Below are 13,592 nucleotides of genomic sequence, written 5' to 3'. Positions count from 1 at the left end.
GCTGCTTAAGAGGCCAGAGAAAAGAAAAGAAATGGTGTCTTAAAGGCCAAAGGATTAATATTTTATGAAAGATGGAAACCTAAAGTAAATTAGAACTGAAAGGCATTTTTTGGTTGTCAAGACCATTAATGACCTTGACAAAAAACAGTTTTAATTTAGTATTGGGAATAGGAGTAAGATTGCAGTGCACTGAAGAGGGACTGGGAATTGAAGAATGGAAGAGACTTAACGCAGACCATTCTTTAAAAAGTTTAACAGTTAAAAAAAAAATCGTTTTCTGAATGTGGAGTACTATCACTGAACTGCATACTTCTATTGTATTTTTCTGTTATGTTGCAATGAATTTGTTTAGATGTCTCTTTTAAGTTATGAACTTAATATCAAAGGTTTTTTTCTTGAACCTTTTTAGATCTTTAATGCCTCAGAGTATCTTGTGCATACATTAGGGGTGGAACAAATGATGAATGAATCAACCAGTCAGAGGTATAAAAATGAATAATGTTCTTTCTTGTAAGAAACTTAGAATCTGTTAGGGGAGATCTATACGGATGTCTGTAAGACTGATTCCTTTCTTGTATCCTCCTTTTACACTGGTCTTTTTCTGTACTTCACACTTGCAAAGCCCATTTATGGCTTAGAGCCTTTGTAGTACCTATTCCCTTTGCATTGAATTGTTTTTTCCAAAGTACTCCCATGACTAACTCCTTTATTAGCAGGTCTCTGTTCAAACACCACCTTCTTACAGACTTTTTCCTATCTTCCCTCCCCATACTTCAACATTGTCTATTCCATTTAGACACTTTATTATATTTCTCTTAATATAGGTATCATTGTCTGAAATTCATATTTTTAAAATTTGAGTTTTATGAGCTACCACGCTGGGGCAAGTGAGAGCCAGATAGGCACTGGGTGGTGACTGCCTCACTGAGGAAAATAATTAAACATGGACAGAGGAGATCCTTAAGAAGCCAAGAGGCAGATGTCCTCATGTGCTTTCTTTATGCAAACTCACTGGGAGGAGCACAAGAAGCACCGAGATGCTTTAGTCACCTTCTCAAGAGTTTCTAAGAAGTGCTCAGAGAGATGAAGACTATGTCTGCTAAACAGAAAGAAAAATTAGAAGACATGGCAAAGGTGGGCAAGGCCCATTAAGAAAGAGAAATGAAAGTTTATATCCCTTCTAAAGGAGAAACGAAAAAAGAAGTTCAAGGATCTCAGTACACCTGAGAGGCCTCCTTCAGCCCTTTTCTTGTTTTGTTCTGAGTATCACCCCAAAATCAAAGGAGAACATCCCAGTCTCCATTGGTGATGTTGCAGAGAAACTGGGAGAGATGTGGAATAACACTGCTGCAGATGACAAGCAACCCATGAAAAGAAGGCTGTAAAGCTGAAGGAAAAATATAGAGGACATTGCTGCATAGTGAGCTAAACGAAAGCCTGATGTGGCAAAAAAAAAAAAAAAAAAAAAAAAAAAAAAAAGTCAAGGCTGAGGAAAGCAGGGAAGAGGAGGAAGATGAAAAGAATGAGAAGGAGTAGGGCAGTTTTTTTCCCCCTGATCTATAAAGCATTTAACGCCTGCTGTACACAACTTTTAAAGAAAAAAAAATTGAAATGTAGGGTTGCATAAAAATTTGTTTTTAAACTGTAGATTGTCTTTTTTTTTTTATATAGTTAACACAATACCAAATGTGTCTTTAGATAGCCCTGTCCTTGTGGTATTTTCACCAGCCACTAACCTTGCCTGGTACAGTATAGGGGTTGTAAATTGACCTAGAAATTTAAAGCAGGTTTGGAGCACCTGGGTGGCTCAGTTAAGTATCCAACTCTTGGTTTCGACTCAGGTCATGATCTCATGTTTCAAGTTCAAGCCCTGCACTGGGCTCTGCGCTAACAGTGTCAAGCCTGCTTGGGATTCTCTCTCTCTCTCTCTTTCGCTCTCTACCCCTCTCCACTCATGCTCTTACTCTCTCGAAATAAAACTTAAAAAGAAATTTAAAGCAGGTTCTTATTGGTACACAGCAGAAACTAGTTATGCATGGGGATGGTAGCTTTTTTCATCTTTAGTTTTCTTTGGTGCAGCTTATAGGAAATAATTGTTTTGTTGATGGAATACCACTCTAATTGCAAAAAAAAAAGTTACAGCTGTTTTGGTGACATTGTAAATAATTGTTTTGTTGATGGAATACCACTCTAATTGCAAAAAAAAGTTAACAGCTGTTTTGTTGACATTGTGAATGCTTCTAGGTAAATATAATTTTTTTAATTAAAAAAAGTAAATAGAATTGGGGTTCTGTTCTATTTTCTTAGTAAGCACCATTAGGATAGTCAGGGATTCTATCTTATTAGCATTGACTAAAATAGGAACCCATGAGTCTATACTGATATAAGTAAGTAAATGAATAAATGAGAAAGGAGGAAAAACTCTTATTTAGGTCAAATGTCAACTGATAATTGTAGAAAGAATGATGATTTGGCAACTATCACAGTGGTAGTTGATTCATTTGTGCGTCATTAACAAAAGCTAACTAAGACTAGTAGAGGATCTTGGTTTGAAGATACTGGCCTAATCTTGCAATATGTTCCCACAACATGTTAATTAAAAGGGGGAAATTGCAACTTTACAGGGGAGAAAACTTGAAAACACAGATTAAAATTAACTTCACAGGTGGTGAGATGAGTTGACATGGTGTGTTCTCTCAAGTGGTACACTGAAAAATACAGCATTTTATTTTGTGGGATTCCTGTCAAGACAGTAATTACCTAGATTCATTCGTGAAGAAACATTAGACTGAGGCTTGAGATCATCCTACAGAACTTAAGGTCTGTATTTATAAATTTCTGAGGACACAAAACAGAAAGCCTGAGGAAATTTTCTACAATGAAGGAAATTGCAGAGATAATATAACTAAAATATAACATGTGTTGCTATATGGGATCCTGGACCAAAAAGGAAAAGGAAACATTTTCACAATAGTTGACGAAATTTGAATGGGGTCTGTGGATTGGATGGCAGTTATATAAATATGGATTTACCAACTTATGTAGATGAGTATCCCTGTTTTGGAGAAATACAGACTGGGATATTTAGAAGTGATGGAGCATCAAGTCTGCAGCCTGCTCTTAAATGGTGCAGGAAAAAACTAATGGTAATGGGTGCGTTGATCAATCTGGGTTACAGAGATATGGAAGACATTGGTACTGTTCTTGAAACTCTGTAATCTTGAAATTAAAAATTATTTTTTTTAAGTGCATGAGAAGTATAGTGAGTATTCAGTAAGTTTGGTAGTAATGGAAAGGAAAGCAAGAGCATAGTAATTTATAGGAAGATAAATGTGTGAAAAACTGTTGGTCAAAGAGATGGAACTAGAACAGTAGACTTGATATAGGAAGATCTAAGGAGGATGGATAGAATAAATAGATGAAGATGAGATGTGTAAAGAGCACTTTATTTTGGCCTATTTCAAAAGAGAGTTAATTAAGTTCATAATGAGCAGATTCTACTTTCATTGTGAAATACTTTATGTTAGGAAACAGAACTGGGTCCTAGAGGTATGTGATAAAGCCTCGTAATAGGAAAAGAGTGACAAATAGGGACCAGTTAGCTTTAGCCTCCCAAATAAATAGAGGGAGGGTTCATAATATTTTCAGTGTTGCAGATTTAGTACACATATCTTCTTTTTCCATAATAGTACCTAGTATCTTGGAAGCAGGATCGGAGTAAGTGATAATTACATGGATACAGGTTAGTCATTGGTGGTGTAGGTGGATGAGAGAGTGAGAAAATTGGGCATGTGTTGAAATGATTGACACTGAAGTTGGGGATTATTTGTAAGGGAAATGAAACAGGTCTGTAGTAGATGGGTAGGAAAGAAAATCAATGGCATCTTTTTTAAAAAAACATTGAACTACATTTAAATTATAAGCAAATTTTAGCTGCCTGAAGAGCAAGGTACTTTTTAGCTTGAATAAGAAAATGATACTATAGTATACATGACAATATACGTGATGTTTTTAACATTTAATTCTGTTCTAAAGACATCAAGAGTGAAATCTGATTCAAATCGTGTAGTAGTAGCAAGAAAAATTAGAATTCTCTTGATTTCTGCCAAGGAATGCTAGATTTTCCAAGATATTATAGGTTTAAATATCACATAATTTCTTTTTTTATTTCAAAGTAGTAATGTTTGGTTGGTCTGCACAGTTGATGCTCCTCTTAGCACGGAAAAGTTTATAGATCTACTTTTTCCTTTTAAGGTAATCTGTGTAGATGTAACCTGCTGTACTGTTTCCAAATGTGTGTGGTTTTCTGCTTGCAGAAGTCAATCATTCTTTGGCATTTACTGTTCCAACCTGTAAAGGACTTTCTTCATCACTGACTAGTTCACATAATTGTCACTTCCAATCATCTAGCTTTTAGTTTAAGTAAATACATAAATACAAATTCAGTTAAGCCTTTAAAAGTTGCCTTAAAAAAGCCTTTAAAATTTAAATTTTGGGAGTGCAGACTTTAGGTTCTGCTTTAGTTTCTGCATAGCATTTAAGTGATTCAGAGCCCTGTTACTGATTGTTTCATAAAGTTTTCATAACATTAATAGGACATTTTTTTCTAGATTTTGAGAGTTTTAATACCCAAGTCCATGACAAAGTGGAAAGCCATGTCACAGAGACCTGTGGAGTACCAGAATACCAAAGTCAGATGCATACCTAACATTGCCTAGGCTTCATTAATGGAGAATGTCGATATTTTTATTTATCTGAACTTTACCTCTCAAACTTTTTATTTTCATGAAACTTCGAAATTTCCAAGAGGGATTCACAAAATAGAATTTTGTTGTTGTTAGGAATTACCTACAGTGTAAGAGATCCAGTTTCATGTTGGAAGGAGAGGTCTTTGCTGCCATTATCTCCATAGTCTAAGAAAAAGAGAGAAACAGAAAGAAAGAAACAATGATTCCTAGGTAAAGTCTGACTCCGTTTTCTTCCTCTATCCTAAGCTACAGAGCATATTGATTATTTTAAAGGCACACGGCTTTATTGTGAATATGGCTTCCTTGGTGTGGCAGTGGAATATACAAATTAATAGGGTATTTCAAACTAAGTCCTGTGTTCAGGCAAATCTGTTTTCTTTAAGTCCCATTCTTTCTTACCAGGCCTTTTCATAAATAACATCTACACTGCTGTTTTTCCAAATAAAGATAAGTTATTGTTGTTTTGTGTTTTCTTTGGCTTTATCTTTGCATTGACAGTGATGTCTAAAAAAGTCACTGAAAATTTGGTGTCACATCTTATTTGAGGATTTAAATAAGTGAAGCTGCACATTCTTCTCATTGTAATTTTTTTCAGATTTTTTGAATGCTAGGTTTGACATAAACACAAATGACAACATATTAATGAGCACACTTTTCACAATAATTATGACAATTTAACATTATTGAAGAGTGAAAGTAGTGATACACTGCTGTCTTATGTTTGCTTGTCATTAAACACTAGCTTAATATTTAAATTTGACTCAAAAATGAATTCCAAAAAAAGAAATTTCTATTTTGCACCTAGCTCATAGTTTCTTAGAGTTTATTGTGGCTAAAAATATTGTGGTAACCAAGTCTTGTCTGCTTAAAATTCTTCAGTAGCTACTTCACTGGGTTAAATCCAAACTCCTTAACAGGTATTTAAAACCGTCTATTATCTTACTCAGATAAAACCTTTCCAGCTGTTTCTTGTTTTCACTTCTACTTTGTACTCCCAGCTTTTCTCACTTTGGCAATCCCCTGTCCTAAGAGCAACATCTAGATGTTATTGAAAAGAAATGACTACTCTGTTTTCCCCTAAGCATTGGAGCTTTGCTAAAAAAAACTGTTAGTTGAAGTTTTTCTAAAATCATGCTATCTAATTTTAGCAGGACATTCCCCTTTTGCTTACAGAGTTTTTCCTTTTTTCTTACTGCTCTTCTTCCACTTTATTTTCCAAGCTTTGTTCACTTTTTTTTTTCTGGTTCCTTATTTTGTTTCTCCCTTTCCCCATTTTAGGAAATAATCCTCAGATAATTGTATTGTTGCCGAGGTTAAGAATCATCTAATTTCTTTCCAGTTTACTTTAAATTTGCTATTTCTACCATACCTCTTTCTTCTTCATACATCTTAGAAACCTGTGTAATCCTCATAGCCAAAGCCAACCACGATGACTGTGTTGTTCATCTTGTTCCTTTCACCATTACATAACATTGGTCTTATTTTAATGTCCTTAACACTTTTTTAACATTTTAAGACTGTAGTGCCCTACTCTTTGGTTTATTATTGACCCAACTAACATTTGAGGTAGGCTTGGGGAAGGAAAGTTTTTCTAATTCCGCTCTACGTTTTGTTTTTTTTGTTTTTTTTTTTTTAAGAATAATCAGTTTTTAATTTATCCTTCCACATTCAATTTAAACATGTGTATAGTGGTTTTAGAAATGTTTTCCCAGGGGCGCCAGGGTGGCTCAATCAGTCAAGCGTCTGACTTTTGCTCAGGTCGTGATCTCATGGTTTGTGGGTTTGAGCCCTGCATTGGGCTCTCTGCTTGTCAGTACAGAGCCCGCTTTGGATCCTCTGTCCCCCCACACCCGCACCTTCCCCCCTCTCAAAAATAAACATTTAAATATAAAAATGTTTTCTTTTAATTTAATTTAATTTAAATTTAATTTTTCTTGTGCAGTCCTTTTCAGTCGATTTATGTGTATTTATGTTTCTGATAGCCATTTTAAAAGAACTTAGGTGAATTTGTCAGGTCATCTTTAGTTTTACATTCCCATAAAAATAAATTAATGATCACAAGTAATGATGCATGAAATAGAAATTGTTTAAGGATGCTTTAGAGTTCTGTTTGAAATTCTGCCAGGAGTTCCAGGGAGTATGGGTGAGGATGGGACAGCACACTATTGTATAGGTCATGGAAGAGGATAGTAAAGAGAGATTTCCCTAAAAGGTCAAAGATTTCTCTCCTGCAACCAAATGGAAGAAAAGAGGTCAATTGGAATAAAACACACTTGGGGAAAATGTGCATAATGTTGTTTTATTTTAGTACTTGTCTATACAGAGCAAAATTATTAAAATATTAAATTGGTGATATTACTAATAATGAAGTCAATATGAATATAATGGGACTTTTTGTTCTTTTGGTTGGTGAAAAGTCACTGAACGCTGACTTTCAGGTTGTTACTATTTTCATTAAAAACTGGCATTTTGGTCAAAAAGGTGTTTGGTTTTTGTTTTTCCCTCTTTGTTAACATGAAAATATGTGAAACACCCTCTATAGTAGAATGTAAAGCAAACTTTTATTCAAATACATAAGAACAAAATGATTTCTATCAGTATTATGAAGCACAATGAGATGTCATGATTTTACTTTTTCATACATTCTACCAGTATTAACATAAAATTTTACTTTTGTTGTGAGTTTAGGTCAGAGCCAAATATTACCTTAATTTTTAGAAGATAAAGTGAATAAATTGACTTAATTTGTGGAGTTAAAAGAGTTGAATAAGTAAGTTTAAGAGTTGAATAAATGCTTTATTGCCGTTTTTTATTCAGCTAATGCTTAGTGCAATTCCCATGTGCCAAGTGGTATGTAGACCACCTTTCTGGAAGTCATAGTCTACTACCATTCCTTCTTCTCTTTTCACTGATAGCAGAGATACAATCTGCTTTCCTTTAATTCCCCAAACAGCTCTGTATTCTATCTCTTTTGAGCTTTCTCTGCTATCATCTGTTTTATCACTTCTCTCTCCTGCCTGTACTGTTTTAACAACCTTCACCTGGCCTCCGATTGTTTCTCCTAATTCACACTGATGCCAACAGGATCTTTGCTGATACTGACCTGCTTAATAATCTTAAGTGATTCCCTTTAGAAAACATATTTCATAGTATACCATAAAAGGTCCTTTACAGTTTTTCCCTAACTTCATCCTTATGCCTTTACCTCACACTCTAAGTTAGCGTACAGACTAACTTGGAGTTCTTACATTGACATTTTCATGCCTTTGATCAAACTTTTCTCTCTTGTTGCCATATGGAATGTTTGTTTTTTTAAAGTAGTAAGAGTATTGCTAAAGTAGGGGCACCTGGGTGGCTCAATCATTTAAGCATCCAACTCTTGATATCGGCTCAGGCCATGATCTCATGGTTGTGAGATCGAGCCCAAGTTGGGCTCTCGCTCGCTCTCTCTCTCTCTCTCTCTCTCTCTCTCCCGTCCCCTCTCCCCCCACGCCAAATAAATAAAGAAACCTAAAAAGAATATCGCCAAAGTAAAAATAAGAATACTACTACCAACAGAAGCAGTGGTAATAGTCTTACTGTGTACCAGGTACTCCATCCTCACTTACTTATTTAGTTTTTGCAACAGTGCGATGATATACGTAAAGAAAAGAAAACTTAGGCATAGGAAACCTGTAACTTACCCAAGGTTAAACATATAGAAAGTGGCCATACCAGGACATGAACTAAGATGTTTGACCCTGGAGTCTGTGTGCAAAGCTTACTACATTACGTTGTGTCTTCATGCAGAATGCTCTGTCCAGGCATCACTGCTTCTGGATTCTTTTCCAGATCCTATTTCTTCACCTCTCAGGAAAAACACCCTGTTCCCTTGTTTGAATCTCTTCTGATCAACAGTATAGCACTTCAGACATGTTACTGCATTTACACTCTTTTGCCTTGCTTCTTAAGGACAGGAATCCTGTGTCTTTGTATCTCTAGTGTTTGGCACATAATCTTCAGGCAAATGAATAAATGAGTGCATGAATCACTGAATTTTAAAAGTAGAAGGAACCTTAGGAATCATCCAATTTAACCACCTTGTTTTATAGATAAAGAGCCTGAGATAAGTGAATAGGATAAAAATACCAGATTTTAATGTAGATAATTTACCAAAGTTAAATTTTATCACTAGTCTTTAGTGGTTGGTTACCCACTTAATTTGCTTCAAAGCTCAGAAGAATGTGAGTTAATTGAGAGTATTGTAGGTAGTGTTGGCCGACTCTGGTTTAGGATATAGCATTTAAAATGTTCTGTTAGGGCGCCTGGTGGCTCAGTGGGTTGAGTGTCAGATTCTTGATTTCAGCTCAGGTCATGATCTCAATGGTTGTGAGATCAGCACTAACAGTGCGGAGCCTGTTTGGGATATATTCATTCATTCTCTCTCTCTCCCTCCCTCTCTCTCTCTCTCTCTCTCTCTCTCCCCTCCCTCCCCCCTCTCTCCCCCTCCCTCCCCCCCTCCCTCCCTCTCTATCTCCCTCTCTCTCTCTCCCCGCCTCCCTCCCTCCCTTCCTCTTTCCCCCAAACCCCTGCTCGATTTCCCTCTTTTTCTCTCTCTCTCAATAAATATTTACTTAAAACAAATGTCCTGTTAATACTGTGTTTGTGGTCATTTATATGTCCTATCAGTATGAAGGTGATAATACATCTGTACATTTGCTTTTGTGGATCTTCTAACTACTTTCTAATGTCAGATATAAGGAGGGGGTTGTTTTTTAAGAATTAGATTGGATGGTTGTAACATGCCACCTCTGAAACCTATTGATAAGTTTGAATTTGGGAAATGGATAAGGCTATTGACAATATTCTCCACTTTTTTGTGTATTTAAAACTTTCAAATAATGGAAAATAAGAGGAAATAGAGGTTGGTAAAAAAGTATAAATTTACAGCTATAAAATGAATTAAGGAAACTAAGAAAAAAAATAATAAAGCCTAGAAGTTCTAATCTCTGGTTTTGATTATGTGAAATTGAAATGTCTATTTGTAAATATAGATATTCCTGGAAAATGTGTATCTTTTACAGTTTCTTTCTGAGCTTATGCTAGTATAGCAGAATGTGTAATTTATGTATTTTTATTGACTTCATGGGAGATAAAATGAAATTTGTTTTGGTAACTAACAAATCAGCTTTGGTGATTTTATATGTAACGTATTGAGCTGAAGATTACTGATGGGAAACTCATTTATGAATTACATTTTTAACTTCCTAGGAGAAAAATTAGCTTTCGTTTCTGTATAACATAATATCATATACAGGATTAATCACTATTGTGTACTACATTATGTTCTCTTATTACAATTTTGTTTGGTTACTTCAGAAGTTCAGATTCTTTCACAAGATTCCGGATAGAGGTTACCAGAGGTGGTGGGTAGGAGATCATAGGTAAATATTATTATTAACATCCTGTTTCTCCTGGTAGATTGGTGGACACACAGGTATTGTTTATAAGTGAATGATTTAATAAAAATAGACTTGTATAGAGGAAAATTCCTAAAATAAGTGTTTAACACTTCAGTACTTAAGAATATAAGTGTTGGGAAGTGAACATAACAGGTACAATTTTTTATCTCTGTTCAGAATTTGAATTACAATTTATAGAGTTAATTCCATTAATACTCATTTTTGTTTTAAGGGTTCTGATGACTGCCTTGTGAAAATCTGGGCAACAGATGATGGAAGATTATTAGCTACTTTAAGAGGACACGCTGCTGAAATATCAGACATGGCTGTAAACTATGAGAATACCATGATAGCAGCTGGAAGTTGTGATAAAATGATCCGAGTCTGGTGTCTTCGAACATGTGCACCTTTGGCTGTTCTTCAAGGCCACAGTGCATCTATAACATCACTACAGGTAATTTGCTTAATCCCTGTAAAATCCTTTTGATTATGATTTAAATTTTAAGTCACTGTTGTAATCCATTGTATAAAGCCAACTAAAATGAAGAAAGGAATATTTCTTTTTTCTTTATAAATATATGGACTTTAAATACATGGTAGTCATGGCCTTCATCCATTGTGAATGCTTTCTAGCTCTGTTTATTAGTTGCTGTTTATATGGTAAAAAGTGGGTTATTTGGATTGTGTCACTCTTCTTATATTTTTTTTCTTCTTCAATTGTTTTTCAGTTCTCACCATTGTGCAGTGGCTCAAAGAGATATCTATCTTCTACAGGGGCAGATGGCACCATTTGTTTTTGGCTGTGGGATGCTGGAACCCTTAAAATAAAGTCAGTTGCTCTTTTATTTCATAGAATCGATTATTTAATTTAATGGTTAAAATTGCAATAATATAAAGTAGTCAACAATAAGTATAAATTTATTTATTCTCCTTGAGTAAAAAACAGAAATGCATTCACTGACCTCTTTGATTTTCATGCTTCTCCCCGCACCCCCCTTTTTTTCCATGCTTCAAAGAAAGTTTATGTTAACAGGTTCGGTTTTTGGTTTTTTTCCTCTTTTTCCTAGCCTTAGCCATTTCCTTCAGAACATACCTGTTTCATTATCACTCCTTTCTGTATACGGCATAATTTCATCTCAGTAGCTCCTTCTGGTGTTGAGAACATAATCTTAAGAATTCCTAAGGCTATTCTTTAGAAGAATTGTAGTTTATTTGTGTCACTGAATCTACAAACTTTAGGTTTTATTGAAGATCTCAGGAAACGTAGAAAAACAGATTAAGTTTTTACTAAATTACATCAAGGTAGATGCATCCTCACCTCATCCCATAATAGCATTTTGCATCTGTGCTTTCTCTTGTTCTAGTATCTTGGTTTATTAAAACAAGGTGGTTAGACAGTGTTCTCTTTCGATTAAGGACAATGAGGCAAAACAGTTCTTAAGAATTGGCATGGCCAGGACTTAGAACAACACTTCTCTGCCCTTTGGTACCATGCTATCTATGCCTTGCCACCTCTCAAGTGGGTATAATAGGGAGAGGAAGTGCTGCATATTGCCCCATAGGCAGTCTGTGAATGGGGAATTGGTGCACTCAGTGATTCTGCAGTGTCTAAATGGTCATCTCTGTGCTCTCATGGTAGAACATCATTCAGATTAGAAGGGATATCTCAATAATTCTGTCTGACTTTTGTTTATAAATATCAACTCAAGTTGAGTAATTTGAGAATGTCTTTATAATTTTAAAACAGTAGTATTTAGATAAGCTTCGTGTATATTAAGATTCCTGTAGAGTGCAAGGCATTAAGAGGCCATGGAAGGTAGAATAACATAATAAAATGTACTTCATTGGGGCGCCTGGGTGGCGCAGTCGGTTAAGCGTCCGACTTCAGCCAGGTCACGATCTCGCGGTCCGTGAGTTCGAGCCCCGCGTTGGGCTCTGGGCTGATGGCTCAGAGCCTGGAGCCTGCTTCCGATTCTGTGTCTCCCTCTCTCTCTGCCCCTCCCCCGTTCATGCTCTGTCTCTCTCTGTCCCAAAAATAAATAAACGTTGAAAAAAAAAAAAATTAAAAAAAAAAAATAAAATGTACTTCATTTGAAAAAAAGGATTCTGATTAAGACATGATTGTTTGGAGAAAGCAAGTTGATTTCTAATTTTAGTTGCATTCTTAATATTTAGAATATTAAAGATTTTCTGTAAACATTAAATAAAAGTTTAAATATTTTACTGATGTGTGTGGACAATAGTAATAGTTAATTGTTGTTTTCCTTTGAGTATTTTTTACCTTCTTACGGACCAGATTAGGATACCATTGTGTTTTCATGTTTTGTTTTTATACAGAAGAAAAATATGACTAACAGTCTTCAAATTAGCATAGGAACAAAAATGTTTTCACAAAATTAAACTCTCAACTTTGTGCTTCTTGAGGTTACATTGCTAAGTATGATAATATTTATCTGGATTCTTGAGAAGTGAATTATTCCATATAAGTGATATTTTTTTCAGAACCTTTACAGAGATTTACCCATTAACCAACTATCCTAACAGCTTTTTCACATAAATGTGTATTTTAAATGTAGATGCAAGTAGAGAAATGTATATAATTTTCTGTTTTTTTCTTAACATTTTATTATAGGTATTTATAATAATTTTAATAGCTGCATTATGTTCCACTGAGTTGTTATGCTATACTTTATGCTTCATGTTTTTCCTATTTTTGGACATACAAATTTTTTTATAGTTATTATAGGTAGGATTTTTTTCTGTTCTTGTAATCATCCCTTAAAAGCTTTTAACCTACAGTCAGGCATAAAGGAGTAATTTTTTCTTAGTTATAGACTTGGGGACACTTAGTTTCTTTTCCATATTTACTCATGGCTAATAACTGCCAAAAATTTTGGCAGGATGTAGATTGTTACTGTCACATGGGTTTTAATTACTGATCAAAGGCAAAAATTGTATTGAACTGTAATGCTTTTGTATAATCTGATGAGGAGGTGCCTTCAGCAACCCAGTCTGCATTGAGAAAATCAATTCTTTTAGAAGTTAATGAAACCTATTTTGAAACCCAAACCTCTTGATAAATTTGTTTTTATACAGAGTTTATGTATGTGGTAACAACTTCCACTAATAAAGATGCTGCTTCTTAGATGAGAAATAGGAGTGGCTGCGTGACTCGAAATCTGACTGAAGAGATCTCTGAGTAGGAGAGAAAGGCTGTCCAAGCATATTTAGATGTAAGAGGAGAATGGGAATCCTAAAATATATAGATGATAATGATTACAAATTTTTATTAAGCACTTAGTCTGACAAGCTTGTACTAATAAGCACTTTCTATTTGTCATCTCACTAATCTTTATGACAACCCTATGAAGAAGGTACAATTATTTTCTTTAGGACAGATAGG

General features: G+C 34.9%; 1 protein-coding gene and 1 long non-coding RNA gene across 5 annotated transcripts in view; one reads left to right on the top strand and one right to left on the bottom strand.

Moving 5' to 3' along the window:
- The window catches only part of LOC122489714 (pleckstrin homology domain interacting protein), a 140,123-nt gene that overhangs the window by 39,675 nt on the left and 86,856 nt on the right, over nucleotides 1-13,592 (top strand). For all 3 annotated transcript variants that reach the window (XM_043591866.1, XM_043591865.1, XM_043591867.1), the window contains exons 8-9: nucleotides 10,422-10,643; nucleotides 10,918-11,018. In XM_043591866.1, coding sequence (XP_043447801.1) covers nucleotides 10,422-10,643; nucleotides 10,918-11,018 — 323 coding nt within the window. The remainder of the gene's footprint in view (nucleotides 1-10,421; nucleotides 10,644-10,917; nucleotides 11,019-13,592) is intronic.
- Nucleotides 4,756-13,592, bottom strand: part of LOC122489716 — a 48,000-nt gene continuing 39,163 nt past the window's right edge. For both annotated transcript variants that reach the window (XR_006298977.1, XR_006298976.1), the window contains exon 3: nucleotides 4,756-4,913. This is a non-coding gene — a long non-coding RNA (uncharacterized LOC122489716). The remainder of the gene's footprint in view (nucleotides 4,914-13,592) is intronic.

Source organism: Prionailurus bengalensis, chromosome B2 (genome assembly GCF_016509475.1).
Source record: "Prionailurus bengalensis isolate Pbe53 chromosome B2, Fcat_Pben_1.1_paternal_pri, whole genome shotgun sequence".
NCBI lineage: Eukaryota > Metazoa > Chordata > Mammalia > Carnivora > Felidae > Prionailurus > Prionailurus bengalensis.
This window is presented reverse-complemented; position numbering and strand designations above follow the sequence as displayed.